General features: G+C 32.7%; 1 protein-coding gene across 1 annotated transcript in view; it reads right to left on the bottom strand.

Annotated features, from left to right (window-relative positions):
• COL3A1 (collagen type III alpha 1 chain) overlaps positions 1–20,639 on the bottom strand; it is a 38,425-nt gene extending 17,786 nt beyond the window's left edge. Inside the window, exons 1-20 of the mRNA XM_050752790.1 lie at positions 20,396–20,639; positions 10,201–10,403; positions 9,915–9,965; positions 9,367–9,480; positions 7,829–7,909; positions 6,853–6,906; positions 6,344–6,397; positions 5,528–5,581; positions 4,722–4,775; positions 4,511–4,564; positions 3,819–3,872; positions 3,346–3,390; positions 3,155–3,208; positions 2,642–2,686; positions 1,931–1,984; positions 1,416–1,514; positions 824–868; positions 574–672; positions 319–372; positions 84–191 (exon numbers count right to left, since the gene is read on the bottom strand). Coding sequence (XP_050608747.1) covers positions 84–191; positions 319–372; positions 574–672; positions 824–868; positions 1,416–1,514; positions 1,931–1,984; positions 2,642–2,686; positions 3,155–3,208; positions 3,346–3,390; positions 3,819–3,872; positions 4,511–4,564; positions 4,722–4,775; positions 5,528–5,581; positions 6,344–6,397; positions 6,853–6,906; positions 7,829–7,909; positions 9,367–9,480; positions 9,915–9,965; positions 10,201–10,403; positions 20,396–20,474 — 1,455 coding nt within the window. The 5' untranslated portion in view covers positions 20,475–20,639. The remainder of the gene's footprint in view (positions 1–83; positions 192–318; positions 373–573; positions 673–823; positions 869–1,415; positions 1,515–1,930; positions 1,985–2,641; positions 2,687–3,154; positions 3,209–3,345; positions 3,391–3,818; positions 3,873–4,510; positions 4,565–4,721; positions 4,776–5,527; positions 5,582–6,343; positions 6,398–6,852; positions 6,907–7,828; positions 7,910–9,366; positions 9,481–9,914; positions 9,966–10,200; positions 10,404–20,395) is intronic.
• Between the last annotated feature and the right edge of the window lie 787 nt (positions 20,640–21,426).

The following is a 21,426-nucleotide window of genomic DNA, read 5'->3' on the forward strand; positions in this document are numbered from 1 at the left end:
AATTGGCTGTCTTACCCTGAAGGTAGTTTTATTTAGATGACAGTGATGCTGTTTTTCTTTTAGATGCCCCATGGAAAACGTACCCTTTCTCCTGCAGCTCCTGGAAGCCCATTTGCGCCAGGTTCTCCAGGTGATCCATCCTTGCCATCTTCGCCTTTAGCTCCTGGAACACCTGGAATACCGGCCTCACCCTGAAAAAAAAAAAGATGGTAAAATAAGAAATTATGACTGAATTTAGTTCGAAGTTTTTACCTGTTTACTTCCTAATTACGTTGTATTTTTTCGAGAAATAACCAGATCTGTTGCAGTAATACTTACGCGTTCACCACGTGGTCCTGGCTCTCCTTTGGCACCATTCTTACCAGGTTCACCCTAAATTATAACAGAGTCTTGGTTGAGAAACAGGGAGGATTCGACTAACAAAATCATCACCAGAAACACATAATTCAGTTATAAGACAAGAGTGAAGTCAATATAAATTCAACTGAACAGGAGCAAAATTTTGCTATTAATTTTTGTTGATGGAATTAAACTATACCTTTCAGTCAACAGAGAAAAAACAAGGCAACTTACTGCACCACCTCGCAGTCCAGGAGCACCATTAGCACCGGGTGGTCCTGGAGGACCCCGGGCTCCCATCAGTCCAGGAGCTCCAGGAATGCCAGCGGGACCCTAAAAACAAATCAAAGACACTACATTAGCCAAACTCGAACATTCTTTTATGAATATCTCACTTAAATATCACAAATCTATTGTCATGCAAAATGCAAAAGAAGCCAGTAATGTGTGGATGAGATAAGGGTGAGGAGTGGGGACAACTTACCATTTCGCCTTTACCACCAGGACTACCACTACTCCCAGGAGGGCCCTAAGTATACAAAAAACAGTTAATGTATTAATAGTAATGCAAATAGTTCGTATATATCTGAAGTTGTTTGTGTGAAAATTAATGTATTGGTGAATGTTATGCTTTGTAGAGATTAAGTGAATCCTCCAACTATAACACAGCATATGAAATGTAGTCAAAAGATTCATCATTATCTAAACAGATTAGAGGTAATATGTACTTGGTATAAATTATTAAATGATACATAAATAGAAGAGATTTTGAATTTGGTTCTTCTCTGAATTTTTATGATTGGTGATTAGCTTGGGGCACATTCTTGAAAGCATCAGAAAACTATTCTATCTTCTATTCTTTTATATAAACATAAAAAATCGTGAATTCTGAAATAGTGCAACAGTCAAAAACTATCATTTTTACTACTAATCAAATCAGTATGTGTCACAGGAGGATCATTTTAGAGCCCTAAGCAACAACTTTTTCAAAGTGATTTTCACTGATAGCCATACTGAAGCACATGCTCTCATGGAGTAAGTGTAGCAGCACTCTCCCTCTCAACTATGATACTTACAGGAGGACCTTGAGCACCAGCTTGTCCCTGAAGTCCAGGTTCTCCTCTTTGTCCAGGGGCACCATTTGAACCAGGAGACCCTGCAGGTCCAACTTCACCCTAATGGTAAAACCATATGTAGTCAGTTCCTCTCACCACTTCTACTCACTTAGCCACTTCACCCTTCAGTCCTATTTAAACCCATCTCCCAAAGGTTGGAATAGTAGGACTCTATACTGCAGGTAAAGCAAGGAATCATTCATCATAAAGGCAGAGAAAAATGTAACTATGTGTGTGATTGTGTTATCAGTTTCCTGGAAAGAGTCTGGGGAAAAAAAGAAGGCATCAGAAGAAATATCAATAGTTGAATGCTAGGGACTACACCTCTTTTAGAATCAAGAATAGGGCTTTAAAGACATGTATAGATAAAAGCTATCCATTTGACTGATCTAAAAAATCAGTTGCAAGAAACAATCTAGTGGTTTTCTCTTGTCTCCAAGATATTTTTATACCCTTCTGTAGAAACTCATATTTACCTTAGCACCAGGGGATCCAGGGAATCCGGCAGTTCCAGGAGGACCAGGAGGGCCCTAAAAAAATTAAATACAATTTCAAGAGCTCCTTTTCAAATAAATGAAAGCCGGAATACTAGTAAATAAGTAAGCACATATAAAGAAAAGAAGATATTTATGCAGATAAAAAAGATATTCATACTTTATGGATATTATGTGGAGAAACAATGTGGTAAAATAAGAAGAGAGTGAAATCTAAAATTAGAAATTCTTGGTTTCTCCCTACTTTGCCATGAATTCCATGACTTAGTGCAGATTACTTTTCCCTGAGCTTTTGTATTCAATTTTACAACATGGAGGTAACATCTATTTTATCCATTTTGTAGGGCTCTTTAAAGTGCCATGTCGTATATAAGATGTTAACTAACATTGAGAGCACCATTAAATGTTAGCAGTTGGTCAAGCAGAATGAATATCAGAACCTAGATTTTGCTTATGGGCTCAGTGTCAGTTTTAATCACATGCATATATACAATATTGAGTATTGGGGCTACGATACTTTTTCACTTTTTAAATTATAAAAACGGTCAATAGAGATGCTAATGTGTGTGTTAGATATATAAATATACATATATGTATATACCTGAGTGTGTGTGTATATATATAATATTAAATAATCCACAATCCATAATTTCTCATTATCCTACAACAAATAAGAGATAGAAAGTTACTTACTGGTTGACCATCACTGCCTCGAGCACCGTCATTACCCCGAGCACCCTAAAAAGAGAAGTTTACATTAAATATCTATTTAATTCTGAATGGCTGGTCATGAGTAATATTTTGACTAAAATTCTGACTCGAGCTGAGTTTTCTTCAAGTACGTTAAAATCTGCTTACTAATTATATATTTCAAAGTCAATATATTGTGAAGACAATTCTGATATATACAGCAACAATCAAATGTAGAAGGATTGGAATCTGTGTTTTCAGGACTGAATGCAGATGTAATGGCTCTAATTGCATATGAACAGTTAACACAAAAATTCTCAATAGAGATAATTGGAAAACATTTATTCATTTCCTTTTAACTATAGCCAAAATGTTATCACAGTATCGAGTATAATTTTGTAGGAGGGTCTTTTTTCTAACGTATTTTTACAGCCTGAAATTTACTGAGACACTAATCTGTCACTTTGGGTTGTAACTGTGCGATGTTAATTGTGCGATGTTAGTAACAATACTCACCGCGGCTCCAGGAAGTCCTGGCCGTCCTCTCTCACCAGGAGCCCCTCTTGGACCCTAGAGAGTAAAATTGAAATATGGTCTTACTCTAATCCTGACATGTGTAAGAACAGTTGGGGTGGGAGCAAAGCCAGTTTTAGGTAACAATGAGGTTAATAATAAAACTGAAAATTATGCATAAGAAACATAATTACCATGGGTCCAGGAGCTCCATTTTCACCTGGAAGACCATTTTCACCCTAGATACATATAAAATATGTTACTATTTTATACAAGAGGAAGAAAATATTATTGATTTTTAAATACAGAATATTATGGAAAAGCTTATGGAGCCTAGAAAAAGATATACATTTTAACAATATTAATTTTCTGTTAGTATTTTATTTACCAGAAATCTCAATTTCTGAATTTAAAAACTTAAAAACTAAAGAGAAGTAATTGATAAGTTATACTAATATGCTCAACTATTTCTAATCTAGACTCTTCAAGTTATCAGTTTTCATGGAAGCGTTAATAGAATATCTCAATTAGTTACCATTATTCATACCTAATAGGTAAAGTTCGGGTAAATTTCAGCAAACAAGTTAAGCCTCACAATATGAATCTTAAATGTAGCTTTAATATTTAATGAATTTACTTATGAAAACGTGATTTTGTTGTGATTTACCTTTAATCCAGGAGCACCTGTTTCGCCCTTTTCTCCATTTCGTCCATCGAAGCCCTAGGGAATGTATAAAAATAGCAAAATTATTAAAATCTGTTCATCTAGAATGATTGATAAAGTTTACATTGAGTTTTTCTAATTGGTCTTTATAACACTACTTGCAAAATTAACTTAAATAATTTAAAACTTGTTTAAAGGGGTTGAAGATATTTCATACTGATTTTACAGCAGGAAAACATGAACTAACTAGAAAGTGCAATGTAGTCTGATAAGAAAGTTGCCTTAACTATAGAGTAGCAAACATGAGTTTCATAGATTTTGTTATAATTAAGTTAATAGGTTATAGGCACAGTTGCTTGAATGTATGAAATGTTTTGCGTAGAATAAAGTTGTTCAACTCAATCTATAAATCATATTAAGTCAATAAAAACATAATTCATAAAATGTTTTTATTTTTCTGATAGTGGTAGTAAAAAAATATTTTTCAAGAGTATTTTATATACTAGAAATCAACTCCTTTATTTTGCAAAAAATGGCTACTTTGGTCAACAAATAAACTTGGTAGACTTAAAAATTTCAAATTAATTCATTGTCAGAATCACCCTTTTGGGCACATAATTGTCCAGTTAAATTGGTTAGTCAAGTAAACATAGCCCAGTGGAATACCTTGTAAATAACTTAGAAACTCTACTTACTCTGTGTCCTTTCATACCAGGGAATCCAGGTATCCCAGCTGGACCTTTGATACCCTAAAAATAATGAATGAAAAAATATTAATGAACCTTCAAATAGAATCACAACCTAGTAGTAAAACACTTTCTGTTTTTAAGTTTAATTCAATCGAATTACATAATAGTTTTCAAGCAAAGTTTACTCCAATTAATTTATTAGATGCTGAAGACTTACTGGAGGTCCAGGCAATCCTCGCTCTCCAGGTCGTCCGGGTCTACCTGATTCTCCCTAGGTAGAGAAATAAAGAATACATAAGTGCTCATGTATGACAAAATACATTGTAGACAATAAGCAAAATGATTACTTTGTATTTTTCTCATGAAGGACTCATTAAAATGGTCACACAAAATGTATAGTTGAGATCAGCTTTCTTGGTGGAAGGCATGAGGAAGACCTTTCTCATTTTGATATAAGCTTATAAAGAGATAATGCAGGTGCTTCTAATCACTGAAATAATATAACCCTTCCTCAACCCAGTAAAAAGAACTTCTCATTGGAGATTAAAAGGGAAAGAAAGAATGTCATTGAATTGAAGGTGTCTGCAAGTTCTCAAGTTCATTAAATAGTGGTATCAATTTCGTCATTACAAGAGGCAGGCAAAGACAGTTATTTCCCCTCCGGTTAAATAATATATTCAATGGATGAGTCTTCTTAGCAGTCAAAAACCACTTTAGGGATTTTATTCTAGAATTCAAGTATACATATGTAACAAACCTGCACATTATGCACATGTACCCTAGACCTTAAAGTATAATAATAATAATAAATAAAATAAAATAAAATAAAACAAATGATAAATATATGTATAGGTATGCAAATACTGTATAACTACTCAAAGATCAGTATTAGCTAAATGTTGTTAAGACAACAATATTTTGAACAACATTTTTTTCTTCTGGGATTCTGACATAAAGCATATACTGTTTAGAATACCCCAAGTTAAATTTTGCTGTGTTCTTATATAATTTTTAAAAACTTACATCTTTTCCAGCAGGACCAGATGGACCCATAGCACCAGGAGGTCCTGGAGGGCCCTGAAAATAAGGAAATAAAAAATGAATATATTTGTAAGTTTTTCTGTTACAATTTATTATTATACAGTGTATGTATTCCTGGAAGGAACCTCATTTTAGAAAATCCTTTTAATGTTTCTCATGATGAAAATGATACTTACTGAGTTAATATTATACCTCTATTACATCAACTTACTGTTAATAAAAATTACATCATATATCTGTATTTTATATTACACATGTGTATTTATAAATTCAAATGTATTTCTACATGTTTTGAAATATTAAATATATCTGAATATAAAGGTATTTCTAAATTTCATGTAATATTGTATTTAAATAATTATTTTACCTGCTTATTTACAGAGCATATCCTTCTAAAGGACTCTCTTAGATTATGTTTATTTCTACTGTCTAAGATATATGCATATGTATGTTTATATATGTAAATATATATAATTATATTTATCAGTAGATTAGATATAAGAGTGAACTGAGTGGTTACAGAAAATAAATAAACAAATTCTAATTTGTATCAGCTCTGGGAAGTGAACTATTTTGATGGCTAATGATGAGAGAATTCCTTTATTAACTAGTGTCTCTAAGATAGCTAAACAATTGAAAGAGTCCAAAAGACTCGATAAAATGCTATTTGTTATTTGCAAATTTAAGGGTAAATTTAATATTCATTCTGTAAGGGCCTATACTTGTTTTAGAAAACAAAGGTAGGTTCCATATAGAATTATCAACTTATATATACATATAAATTTAATTGTTACTTACTGCAGGACCAGCTTGTCCAGGTTCACCAGGGGGTCCTTGGTATCCTGGAGATCCCTAGTGAGTAGAATATGTAAATATTTTAAAAGTAACAAAATCTTCATATAATTCATTTACATCTTGACAGTAAGAAATCATGATTGTGAATGTAATCAGCAAATTTTACTCCAGTTTATAAATATTGAGACCAAATTTTTTTCAGATCAGAATGAAGTTAATGCATTTCATTGCATTCACTGCAATCCATCGAAACTGAATGGTTTTGAACTAAAAGCCATATCACATGCAAATTAATGCGGTTTAATTTTACCAGGGTTTTAATTATCAATAATTGTTGGTGGAAAGGAATTAAATGTGGAATTCTATCTTTGAAGGTTTAATTAGTTTCTTGGTTATGACTTCTCTAGTTAACTGGGATTATGCCTGCTGGAATGGCTGAATTACAGCAGAATATATACTAATTTGATTTTTCTAAAAATGAAGAAGTAAACACCACTAATGGCTATACTTACAGGGGAACCAGGATGACCAGATGTACCAGGGGGACCGGGAGGGCCTGGGGGGCCCTGGAATGTGAATTTGAATGAAAAACAAAATAAATGAATGCAAAATACACTTTATCCAAGCTTCAAAACAATGACACTTGCATTATCAAAACTGTGAACAAATATATCTTTTGATAACTATTCATGAGATCTACAATGGTGATCTTAGCAAGCAAACATTACTGTAATGAAATTCTCACAGGTTCCATATAAATTATTAATAAATGTTATAAAATGTTGTCCTGAATTCAAGGAAGGGAATTAAAAATCTGGAAAAATTAGTACACAATGCTATGAAAATCCCTGCAATGTTAGGATTATATTGCACTGGTGAAGAAGCAATTTCTTGCTTGCCAGCCAAACTCAGTGCAGAAAAACATTTATTGGCACACTACAAATCCTATAATCAGTTATCTAAAATAATAATGTAAATCAACTATAAAGTCCATAATTATGTTGATATATCTATCACAGTTAATTGACATAGAGATTTATATGGTCACACAAGAATCATCATACACAGGACAATTGATTGATCGTTGTTCAGAAATACAGATTAAACTAGAAAACCTTCAGCATGCTGAAAACAGTATGCTTCACTTTTGTAACATGCTGTTTGTAAATACTGATAGCAAATTTATAAAACAATAGCTTGTGTATTTCCTTTTTCTCTTATAAAGACTTTCCTGAAATGTTAATAACTGTTGACTTTGGTTTTTGCTTTTTAGTAAAAAGTTTATATGTGATTAAAAATTGGATTAATAATGTGAATGAGATAGAAAGAACATGATAATGCTACCATTTTCTTTCCCAACCTTATTAGGAATAAGCTATTTTGTACAATTCCATAAAAATACTGAATTCCTAGAAGAGCAACCATTCAAGATTTTACAAACTGGAAAGATAATAAAGCTCTAAAATGCTGAGAAACATTTGTACATACAGCTGGTCCAGGATAGCCACCGAGTCCTCCTACTGCTACTCCAGACTTGACATCATATGAATCATACTGGGGAGAATAGTTCTGTGGCAAGGAGACCAAACAGATATGATCATTTTAACAGACAGTTCATAAGTCTTTTAAAAAGCATTTAGAAGTGCATGCAACATCTAGTAACCACTGATAGGTTTTTGTGTGCCAAAAGATGTGGTATGTATTAACTAATTATCTTGTTTATCCTGTTTTTCTGTAGATTTAGACATTAGATATCCTACAGAAGCATTTTCTTGTGTGATGCACAAATCTTTCCACTGTGTTAAATGTTAGTTTCCCCCAGTTTTTCCTATTGTACTCTTACTTCAGCTGTTATTTCTAAGCAGTATCTACATCATTACAAACATAGGATCATAGGCTGTTTGAGGCCAAAAGAGTCTCGAGATCATATAATTACACCTTCTCATTTTGAGCAAAAAAAAAATGAAGTCAAATTATTTTTTCAACACTTAATGATACAAGTAAAATTCATACCCCCTGGATTCTGGTTAATATGACTAAAAGATTCACTAAAAAATAAACATCTCCACAGAAAATAAGTCAAAATTAGTAGAAAGGCTCACACACTTATTGGATTTCTTTGAAGCTTTTTTAAATTCTAAGTTTTAGGTCTAGAGTTAGGTTCTATTTGGTTACTAGAATAAGAATAACTTAGACAATACACTTTGGTTCTTGTTGAATTGCTTTTCGAAAAGCACTTTTTTTTTTTTTTTTTTTTTTTTTTTTTTGAGATGGAGTCTCGCTCTTTCGCCCAGGCTGGAGTGCAGTGGCGCGATCTCGGCTCACTGCAAGCTCCGCCTCCCGGGTTCACGCCATTCTCCTGCCTCAGCCTCCCGAGTAGCTGATCACAAGGTCAGGAGATCGAAAAGCACTTTTTAACCTCACAAAGATTTGTATAATATATTTTCTTATTTCGCCTAATTCCATGCAGCAGAAATTTTGTCATATTTATTTATTTGGTTGTTTTACATGCAGATTTATTTGGTTGCCATGCTTCAGGAGAAGCAAGATGTGCTCTGAAGGATTAGCAAGAGCAGTTTCATAGGCAGAAATAATTCTGTTCAATAGGAATATTCACAGTTCTTCAACTTCTTTTTGTCCAAACTTTTAGAGGCTTTGACATTGGTGTTAGTAAGAGAATAAAGTATAGATATAGTACTAACTAAATTATGTAGGTTAATTTTTTTCGTAAGTTGATAGTTCACTTCTTAAACATAATGTGTATGCTATACATCTGCTGAGAAATTGGCAACTTTTCTAAGTATATAGGAGCAATGACATTAGCATTATGAGGACGAATGAATACTTATAAAGCACTTAGAATAGTGCCTAATATATAGAATCACTAAATAAGGATTTATTAAATACATAGAATCAGAGAACAGATACAAAGAACTCATAATAGTGAGATATAATATAGAGTAAAGAAAGAAGATGAACTAGATAGTTTTATGAGGGGATTTTTTAAGTAATGTAATTTGTTATACCTGAGGACCAGTGGGGCATGATTCACAGATTCCAGGGGGGCCAGGAGAACCAGGGGAACCTGGTTGTCCTGGAATACCAGGGTCACCATTTCTCCCAGGAATACCAGGAGGGCCCTAAAAAAAGAGGTAAAAATAAATTAAATAGTGAAAAATCCTGGTGATTCGGAATCATTATCAGATTGTTGTTTCTCCACTTTATAATATTAGGAATCAATACAAGTAATATATTTTCTTTATAACACATATTTTTAATCAAAATCACGTGAATAATTTAAGTATAATGTATTCCTTTGTATATTGACCTATATATTTTATTTAAACTGATCATGGGGGTGAAGACATAATATGAAGTTTGGGAAATTGAAATCTTTACATGTACAATTATGGATTCCCAGTCTGTTGTTTGGTGCCATTATTCAAATATGTGGTAATAAAGATAATGTATGATGAAAGTTCAAATCTAGAAAGGGTATGAACAGAAAAAAAGCAAATTCTTACTAGAATTATCATTAGTATTAATTTTATTCTACTGAAGAATGTTTACTTACTGGATCTCCCTTGGGGCCTTGAGGTCCTTGACCATTAGGAGGGCGAGTAGGCTAATAAATGGAAAATAAACAAGTTAAAGAAGACAAGGAATTTGCATATTATTTCTTAACCCAGATTCTAAGCAATACTTATCTTTACATTGAAACATCCACTTTTTACTTGTAATACAAACATAGCTATTTGACGAACATGACTTTCATTTTCCTTTTAGGCTCCTATGATATAAGAACTATTCGTGTGTCTAAATATGAATATTGAAGGTGTACAGTTTATCTTTGAACTCACAGCAGTTGGAGGCTGCGGGCAAACTGCACAACATTCTCCAAATGGAATTTCTGGGTTGGGGCAGTCTAATTCTTGATCGTCACATATTATGTCATCACAGAGAACGGATCCTGAGTCACAGACACAAATTTGGCATGGTTCTGGCTTCCAGACATCTCTATCCGCATAGGACTGACCAAGATGGGAACATCCTCCTTCAACAGCTGAAAAACAAGTTAGATGACATGAAGTTTCCTCAGGTTTTGCTGAAATGTGATTTTTGTTACTCTGTCAGGGCTACTAACAATAGCCAAAGTTGAAATGGTTTGAAACAAATAATTTCTTCCTTTCATTAGAAAATTATATTTGTCCTACATAATTTGCTAAGTCACAAGGAATTAATTAAAATATCATATCTGCTTATTATCATGAAATTGGCATACCATAGTCAATTTTCCTTAAGACCAACAGGTATTTTAATTTCATTTATAGTAAGAATTAATATCAATGTATATCACACAAGCATTTAAACATTTATTTATTAATGGTACAATTGAAAATAAGCTTTTCTACCCAATTGCTATTCTTTGCCTTAACAGCAGATGGGAGCATTAAACTAAAAAGATGATTTTGTCACTAACTCTGAAGACTTTCTGGATTTTATTAACCTAGTTGAGAAATTCAGGGGAAAACTGAGCTAATCTTGGCACCATAAAACTCTACCAGATTTTCCTGGGAAAGCTTTAACAGAACTTATTGTGTGTATCGAATGTCACTGTTAGCTCTGTTTGGCATTAGTTGGTCAACATGATATGACATAATACATTGTATATCCCATACGGATGTAAAGACATTTCCAAATCACCAAAAAGAAAAGAAAAAGATGTTTTTAAAATAAATATTGGCAAGGAATAAGTAAAAATAATAGGGAAAATATGAATCATAACCATCTGTATTTGTGGCTTAAAATGGTAAAAAAAATTGCTTCAACCAAAATTTTAGACTTGCTTCATAATTATATACAAGGTACTGAAATTTCAGCAGCTATTAACTATGAATCAGCTTAGGAACTGCCAAAACAAAGCCTGGTCTCAATTCTTAAAGCATTAGCTGTGTATTGTGGTTAAATGCAACTTTAGTTCTTGACGATTGGTATGATAGTTTGCCAGTAATTAAGTAAATAAATAAGTTTCTCAGCATCTGCAAAAATTTTTGCAAACAACAAATGATGCACTGTTCAGTAATTTATATTTTTGTGAGACAGTGAAATTTTTATTTTCTCAAAGCCAAGATATTTAAAATGTCTACTGAAGGAGGCCTGCTTCCGAGTAGGCAAGTAGTTCAAAATTAGTTTTTGCTGCCTAGTGGTCAAGAGGCCTTTTAGTGGTCCTAAGATTTTTCCATCTGGGCATGACATGCAGCCACAAAAAATCACCTTTTCAAGTTCTTGTTTCTATATCTTCTCTCTGTCTAGGGTAATAATAATTTAGGTTCATATTTAAATGAGTTGAAATGTTCAGCTGATTTAGTAAATGTTCACCAAAAAGAATTTCAAAACCTAGACTCTAGGGACTACTGAAATTGCTTCCCCCTCTCATTTCCATGTATGTGTTCTGATACAAATTTAATGATATTGTACAACACACTTGATCTATTTGAGAAGATAGATAATCCATTCTTTCTTCATGTTACAATTTCTCAATGTAGTTTACAGCTAATGAAGGAAAGCTTCATTTTTTAAATGCAATTTTAAGTAGGCAAGTAATTTGTTTATTTAGAAAAGTTATTCTAATTCCTCCTCTATGTTTGAAACACATATATGATAACATGGGATATATTTTCTATATACATTTCCTAAGCTTTTAAAGGAGGATTTCTTAATTCTTAGTGAATATAAAAGCTGAATACCAAAATGCTTATCTCAGTGCAAATGAAGTAGGCCTATTTGAATGGTGTTATGGAAAACATATTTAAGAGAAGAGCAAACAGTCATTGACACATTGGTGTGAAGAGTAATAACGTAGGTAAGTCTATGCATTAAACTCATTACAGAACTGGCATCTTATATTTAAGTACTAAGTTCACCAGTTTGCAGAAAAGGTCTGAAAATTTGGGGTTGGAAGATTGTGCCATAAAATTACATGGAGCACTGTAATTACACTGGTTCCTTTTCTCAAAATGAACCACTTAAAAATTTTCTCCAAATCAACTTTATATGAAATGTTCCTACAGATTAGTTTCAGCTCAAGGTTTTCCCATTAATAATGTGTATTTTAAGCTCCCCAGATCTATCCTCAAAAACATTGTTAGATTGTACGGATGATTCTTTAGATTTTTGCCCCTGGATCAGGAACATCTTTTAACACTTAATACATCATGTGGGTTATGAAAAACAGCTATTGAATACTAAAGGCCTATTAAAGACAAATGAAGATAATAGTTAAAGCTAGGCTCAAACATTTCCTATTTTAAGTATCTTCTATGTGTTCTTGATCTGCCTAGAAATTAACATAAATGCTTTTCCTTCCTGTGTATTCATCCTCCTCTGTTTATGTCTCATTAAGGGTGTCCTCACATCATTAGAAATACAGTACTTTCCATTTGTTCTGCTAATTACTAAATAAATGAGCACAATATTGACATACTAAAATTGTAAATGAGCTTGTTAAAATTGGGTTAAATGCAATGTTGTAAAAATTAAGGTTGTTATTTAGCTTATTGTTTCCAAATTTTACTAGACACATGTTATAGTACTCTTTAAAACACAGTGGCCTCAATATAAAGATTATTTTAGTGCAATTTAAAAAATTGTCATATTCTTAAAATATTTTTTTGCTCTCACCTGCACATGACAGTCAACATGGTGCATGCATGTTTTGTTTTACTTTAGAAAGTCATATTGTTTTAAGTTAAAGAAGAGAGTTGGAATGCTTAAAAAATAAGAATTAATGCAACTTTGTTTATTGCCGTTATTTCATATCCACTTGAAATAAATTTGGCTGTCCTGAAAAGTCAGTTCCTGTAAAAACTTGTGGCTGAAAATTAGCCCTTTCTCTGTTTTTCTATCTTAGTTACCTTTGCTGAAAAAATAGAGTTTTGTGTAGCTTCCTTTATCGTTCCATGCATGACAAAATATAGTTAGCAATATATTCTACTGAAAGTTAAGCCTCTTAGATTAATGTTTCATGGACCTAGTAATATGTGTGAAAATCATGGCAAAGTCAAAGTCAAGGAAAAGAATATTTTGTTTCTAGAGGAATAAAAATGCTCTAGTTAGCCATTTGCAACATTTAGATATAGAATAGAAAATGGGATTTTGAAATAAGTCATCTCATATTATTCTCTTCATTTCTTAGGAATCTGTATTCAGAGTAGCTTTGGTTAAAATAATAAGTTAATTTTTCCCAAAAATATTAAATAAAAGGCAAATAATTGCATTTTACTATTGGAAAGTAATGGACTTTCCAATTACTTCCGTTATTTTAGTTGTTTAAATCTCTCTGTTCCAATTTGTAATTAATTTTAAATTCCATCTCCCATGTCATTTGGTGTTTCTGTTCCTTACTACAAAGTACAATTCTGAAAGAAATTTACTTGTGATCACACAAGCAATGTATTAAGCTCAATCATCTCCTTGTTGGGATCTATAATATAAAACATATTGAAGCTAACACATGACTTAAACCACTCTTAGCTGCTTCTTTCCTAGTTTTCTATTTTGGAATTTTAGAGAAAAATAAAGCCAGATAACATAGTTTTATGTTTTTAGGTGTGCATAAAGCTTACTTTTTTGTGATTCTTTTGTTTCCATTCTTTATGTTAAATTATGCTGACTTGAAGAAATCATATTGTTAGGACAAAAATGCATATTATGTTTGTCTTAATACTATTTTTTGAGCAATATTATTATTATTATTCCCTAAAGCACCTAATTAAATTAGTTAATTTGGCTTGAATGAAAAGTGAACATTTTTTCCTCTTCTCTTCTTACTGAATCCTTATCTGGGAAAAGATGTATAATCTGAAAATCTAAGAATCACAGATATGATTTGTAAATTATCATAATTTATTTTCATTACTTTAGAAAGCTGAATATTTTGTACATGTGGGTATTTGGCATTCATACAGTTTCCAATTGAAATATGCTTAGTTTGCCTTTTAAATGATACTGTTTGGAAAACATAAATTTTAATAAAATATTTTTTCTGCTGCTTATATCTTTATCACAATATCTTAAAATACGTTAGATTACTTAACAAAAAGGGCTCTGAAGAAAGTATCTGGAGACATTCTAGGTGAATAATTTTAATTTAAAAGCACTGTTTTGCATAGACAAGGAAGATTTTATTTATTCCTGCTACCTCCAGGAAAAAATATTGATAAATTATCAGTTGTAGATATTTTCTTGTTTCATATTTTATAGATATATGATTTTTCAATCTCCAGTTAGAAATGTCCTTTAAGTTGATTAATATTTTATCCTGTTAAAAATAAAAATAATTAGATAATTAGAAAATTTAAAGTATCTTATATCTAACCAACAGCAATTGCATGTATAATAAAATCTGCTTAGTGTCAAATTATAAAAACATTGAAGAGAATATATTCTACTTATTACAGTTGGCAAACAACTGTAAATTGTATAGTTTTATAAATAAAATTTTACATTTCACCATCCTTATGACTAAGTTACTAAGTACTTTAATTTCTTCCTTAGAGTAATTTTATTTGCCAGCATTAGTAAAACTAGTGCTAGGTAGAGCTTGTATAGTACCTCCTATCTTGTAGGCACTGCTCTGAGTAGTTTGGATATCTATTTTGCTTCATACTCCCAAAGGCCTTATGAGCTTAGAGCTGTCATAATCCTAATTTTACAGATGAGGAATCTTAACCACAGAAACATTAAGTAATTTCCCAAGGTTACACTGTCAGGGTAAAAAAGATTTGAATGTAAGAAGGCTTCCTCTAAATTTGATACTCTTAATTACTGCATTCTATTTTCTTTCTGCTATTTCAAAACTGAATATCATTAAAGAAGTCAGCTCCAAAGCTCTGTCCCATATGATTTTTTATCACTGCAAGGTTAAAATCTGAATCTAGATAGGTATATTTTTAAGGAGAACAGTTCTCTGCAAAATATCTTTTCTATCGGGCCTCAAAACAGGAAGATGCCATCTGGAGTTAAATTCTCCTGTTTATTTTCTCTTGACCTTATGAAGAAGGGTTACATCTCTAAAGCCACCCTGGTGACATCCAGACCACCAACAGAATAAATGTGTGACTCAGAAACCCTGCATACGTTTTGCTGTATACAAAAAAGTAGGATTCTAACAACAATATACCAGACAGAAAAGACTTCTGCATCCAGTGCAAAAATATGTTTCAGATGTCTCATTAACACACTGTTTTTCAGAAAATATAGTTATTAAATGATTCCTATTAATGCTTATCTAAGTTCATTAGAAGTTTTCATTGAATGAAACTCGAACCTTGTGAACATGCTATGCAATTTCAAAGAGTATATCTATGATTTCAATTTACTTGAGAAATGCAGTCTCTGTCATCCTCCACAGAAAATACTGTACAAAAACAGTTTCAGAAAAATGTATGCCATTTTACTCAAGCGGTACTTTCTTAACACTAGAATTCAAGGGAAATTTAATTTTTAATAATTTCTGGATCTTTTCTCTTTGATGTTTATATCTTTTGGGCATTTTGACTCGTCCTCTTTCAACGTTTCATTTTGCTCATTAAGACTACATTTTAAACATCAGTGCTTGACCTCAGTCATGGAAAAAAACAAGGGTTTTATTAGTTAATCTGAAAGGAATCCACTTCTGCTGTGTTTTCATTAGACACAGACTGAAACTATGGTGGTTAATGTAACTCCCCAAACTGCAGTTCACAAGTGATTTATGTAAGAATAGCTATCTCATTTTTTCCGTTGTCATCTTGACATGAAACAGGCAAAGTTTCCCCTTTGAAAAGTCTGGAGAGTTTTTTTTACACTATATGACCTTTTTTTTTTTTTTTTTTGAGCGTGGAAACAATGGGATTGAGCTTTTTTCCTAGGGAAAACTTTTACAAGAAACAGTTCACTGAGAGGGTTCCAGAAAGTTATTGTAGACCTGGAAACTTTACAACTGTTCCTCATGTCCAGCAAAAGCAATAACATCTTTCATCTTTAAAGCTTTAATTCTTAAGCAATCTGCTTTAATCACTTCAAGGCGGTGATATCACTAGATGTTACAAAATTAAAGAGCTGGGCTACATAATTTTTGGAACTCTGCACCAAAGAAGCCATTCACAATGGAAACTGGAGTTTCGGTAGATGGCACTCTTTTCTCTGAGTGACAACTCAAGTCCAACATGTGACTGTAGATGTAGAACAGGGGCTTTCCTGAGGAGCTGTCCTTTAGCCTCAACTATAATCCTGGTAAACTCACAGCCAATCATTCTTGATTTTTAAAAAGAAGCCTGTAAATAAGACATCAATCCAGGAATCTGAATTAGTTAAAAGGCATTTAATCACAGTCTTTCCTTCTTTCCCAGAATTGTTCCAGTGGCTTTGCTTTCTTGTCTTATAATGCTGAATTTTATTTAATTCCAGAATTTAATAAAAATACCTTTTTATGTGTAGGCCTTTAGATCATCTAAAGAGTATTCAACATTAGATGAGCTAAAGGCCTATACATAAATAGGTATTTTTGAAAATCCAAATTTTTCAAAGCTCTGGTATTACCTGAGCATTTTTCCTTCCCTAGAAATAAAGCTCAGGTAAGGAAATACAAGTATCATGAATGAAAAACACAAAGTGTTGTATTATAATACTTTATTTACTCACACAGAACTGGTGTTAATTTCTTTTAAAATAAGATCCTGAGCTTCTGGGCTTTAAAAAATAAATGTTCTACTCTCTATAAAATTGAGTATTAAACAGAAAAATACCTATTCTTTCTTCACCTTTAGAAATGCATTATTAGCTCATGTACTTTCTAGGACGATATATGATTTTTCAGTATCTCCTTTCAATGGCAAATAGTTACAAAACTAAGAAAATTCAAATACTCTAATTTTAATGTGTGTTCTGTAATTATCTAAGACTTAACAGAATATTGGTCCTAGCTTTGACTTTGTCATTTTCTAGTTTTGTAATCTCAAATAAAGCACTGATCCATGTTAGGTGACTGACACTGAGATGTGTGAGCAACTGTGCATCCTCTCCGCTTAAAAATGCAGTTGTTCCTAAATTTATAACATTTTCCTGTAGGTCAATGTGTTTAATTGTAGGGACAGATGCAAACCAGAAAACCTGAATGTTACCTGAGCAAGTTATAAATTCCCTCTTAAAGCATAATGAAAAATATACTCTCATGACATCTAACAAGAAACTGATTCTCTGAGTCCATTTACAGTTTTAAAAATCTCAAACAACTAAAGGTCCACAGTTTATTTTACTGGAATTATCACTGTAGCAAAATATAGAAACTCAAACATTAGTACACATTTAATTAAACTAAAGTTTCTGTTTCTGCCCTAATGAAGCAGTATTACTTAGTAACAGCTGTCTATAATCTATCTAGCAATTAAGCAGCGAATAAAATACTTATGTCAAATAAGGACTACATCAAAGACATGAAAAATATATTTAAAAAATAGTCATATGTGGAATTTTTTAAATGGCCATAACATTTAATTTCCAAAAAGTCTCTGAATACTGTTACCATTGTGTTTTTGTGTCAGTATATGTGTTTGCAATATTTATCCGTATCATACTAATTTCCTTAGGAAAGCAGTGTTAACATTTAAAATTCACGCATATGATTTTTTTAAAGCTCATTATAAACTACTGAAGCCAGCTACGTAACATTAATATTGGCATTCGTTATGTAAATGGTAACCTGGCTTGTCAGCCACTAGGTGACGCATCTTTGCACTTAAAATTTGGCATGTTTATAAACTACAGGAAATATAAAACAGACCATGTTTCTCCATTGGTGGAATATAACACATGAATTAAATACAATTTTCACAAATTTGTAAGAAGACCAAAATTCTTTTTGAGGACTTCTTTATACCCAGAAAATGCCTGTGAGTGAACTAGAAGTGTGTTCATTAGAGCTGTGCTGTCTCTGAAGTTATGAGGACATATACAAGAAACACCACCCTAGAACTTTATGACCGTTCTCAGTGTGCTGAATATTCAGATGCCTCCTGTAACTTTTCCAAACCTTATCTAATAGCAGAATTTTCTTGTAAAACCCACAGGGAACGTAAGATGTACTGTCTTAAGTCAATTAAATTTTACTTTTATTCATGACAAAAAAAAAATATAGGCTGAACAGTTCTTTTTCAACTCTTTTTGAGCTTAAGAGCACACAAACACTTATCAGTAAAATTTTATATTTATTGATTATTTTTTGCATCTAAAGAGAAAAAGGGAAATAAATACAACTTAATGTGATGACAAGGTACTGTAAGTGTCAAACACTCCCCCTCTAAAGTTGGACTGGGAAGAAAAATAGCCACAGGGCTTACAAAAAGCTTGCAACCACTAGGCAACTACAAATACATTGCAATTTTTTGAGCTAAAACCTCCAAGTTTGTAGTCTTTTCAATAAATGGGTGGTGGGGGATAGTAGTCATTTGGTATCCTAAGAAAGGACTGTGAGTTGTAGCATCTCCTGGGAGGAGCAGGATAGGGAGGAAAAGAGGAGAGGAATAAGAAAGGAAGAAGGATTGCGAGTTCAGGGGAAAGAAAGGGCGAGGAGGCAAGGAGAGAGAGAACTAAAAAAAGAAATGGAGGCATAAGGAGGCAACATGGGGAGTAGGGAGGGAGGAACAGGCAGGGAAGACAGAGGAGGAGAGAGGAGTAGAGATGGGCTTGCCTAGGGAGGGGTGGGGTGATGAGTGAAGAGAAGTCTAAAGGAGCCAAAAGGGGTGGAGAGAGATAAGGAGGAGGGGAAAGGGAAGGAGAGGAGGGGTAAGGAGCAGAGGAAATTAAGGGAACAAGGAATATGGGTGTTTCTTTTCTTTTTTGTCCATGGGCTGAATATAACTGAAGACATTTCATTGTATATCTACCCCTCCCCTCATACACACATTTACATGTATTACCTGTGAGGACAACAAAGACATTTGATATTACAAACAAAAAACAAATTATCATGCAATGTCTTTTGCAAAATCTATAAGTTTAAATGTAACCATGTTTAGTTATGTGCAGTAAAAATTCTCTAGTAATTTCCCCTAGCTATCTTTACATTTAGCATTTAAATATTTATTTCTGTGGAAGTTTGTATTCCAATTTGTTCAGTATTTTCATGACTATGGTAAATAAAAGAATATTTTCACATAAATAATGAGACAAATGTATTTTTAGGAGAAATTAGAATATGGAAAACATCACATGCAATTATTAGAAAATATAGCTAAACAGCTTTCTGAAGTCAACAGTACTAGTATCTTTACCTTGTTTGTAGCAAAGTCAAAACTCCTGTTGAAAACATTTTAAAAAATATTTTCTTCATTAATATGAATGCAGTTAAAATGTAGAATATGTGGAAAATATTAGTCCCTTAACATCTTGCTACTAGAAAATATGAATTAATCAATCATTCTCGAAACAAAATAAAAACAGGAATAATAAAATATTTTAGCAGTTTGATCCCTTTGAAGAATATTTATAGGTATCTTGTTGCCGTTTTACAGAAATATATTCAATGATTCTGATAATGCATAGTACCTTCCTTTAGACTGTTCTTAATCCATGACATTTGAAATGCATTCTTATTCAGAAAACAATGCTCGATATTCTAACCTTACAAAGAATCCAGCAGACAAAGAAGAACATAAAATTATTGCAAGAGACCAATAACTTCCAGACTGCCTGGGGAAGTATTCCAAGATGTTAACAATCCAGGAGGGAAAAATTTTAAAGCCATTTTTAAAAGTTTCCAGTGCCTTCAACATGAAAACAAGTTAGTACAAGAACATCTTATCTTAAACAACCACAGAACTCTTAAATACACACATAACACTATTATTTTTCAAGTAATATAAAAGCACAACTATAGTCAGTTCAACATTTCACAATTTGGAGCTTATAGAGGAAATTATCTTTAATCTGGCAACTGATTTTTTTTTGCACCCCTCTTTGTGAGGAGAAGAAAAGACAAAAATCCCATAAAGTTTCTTGAAATCAGTACCTACTCACCTTCCTGTTGTGCCAAAATAATAGTGGGATGAAGCAGAGCAAGAAGTAGCCAGCTCCCCTTTTGCACAAAGCTCATCATGTCTAAATATCAGACATGAGACTCTTTGTGCAAAAAGGAGAAAAGAAAAGCAGTTCAAAGTAGCACCATCAAGTTGTTCCCTGCCCTTCAGCACCGGGCCCGTCATAAAACTCAGCCACTGAGATTCCTTTGCTTTGGCCTTAAATAGGAAAAAGTTTGGCTTCCCTCACTTTCCAGCCCCTTTCTGAAATATGAGAGCCGCACCCATCCCCTCAGCAGTAAAAGAAATGATAAATATTTCTTTTTCCCTTATAGAAGACACAACCCACAGTAACAAAAAGAGCACATCTGGCGTTTGTATGCATCTGCTTATGTAAAAGTTTGTTACATATTTCAGTCTTACATATATGTTTGTATAACTTAGGAACGTATAGAAATGCTCTGCCTTGTTTTAATATATACAATGTAAATGCATACATTTTTATTTCCCCTTATAAAGTTAACAACTCCATAATTTTGAAAAATTGCTGGATGCCCATTCATCCGGTATGTCTAATTTGCAGAACTGATCTTCTAGAAGATTTTTATGTTGGGATTTTGCCAGAATTAATCCTAACTCAATTTAAATAGGGGACTGTAAGAGATTCACTGAAAGAAAAGCCTCCGTTTGCCCCTTTGACTCATCCACCCACCCTGGGTCCTAGAAGTTAAGTTTCAGGCAAATGTCAAAAGACAAAGTATTTGAGCTATGTTTACATGGCTTCCTAAAAGTTAGATACTTATCTATAGCTGTTTCCATTTCTCACAAATTTCTTTAGCAAGCCAGAGTGCTTTCTTGTGAGATTTCCAATTTTTATGTTGCCTGGGAAAGACAGAACAGATCTTTCTAGAGAAAAATTCAGCCTTTTCATGACATAACTTTTTAGGAAACTGGAAGAGAAAGAGTTTAGCACATAGAATAGCAAAAGAGTACCAGAGAAAGTGGACTTTTTTTTTCCTGCATTACTCTAAA

This window comes from Macaca thibetana, chromosome 12 (genome assembly GCF_024542745.1).
Source record: "Macaca thibetana thibetana isolate TM-01 chromosome 12, ASM2454274v1, whole genome shotgun sequence".
In the NCBI taxonomy this organism is placed as follows: Eukaryota; Metazoa; Chordata; class Mammalia; order Primates; family Cercopithecidae; genus Macaca; species Macaca thibetana.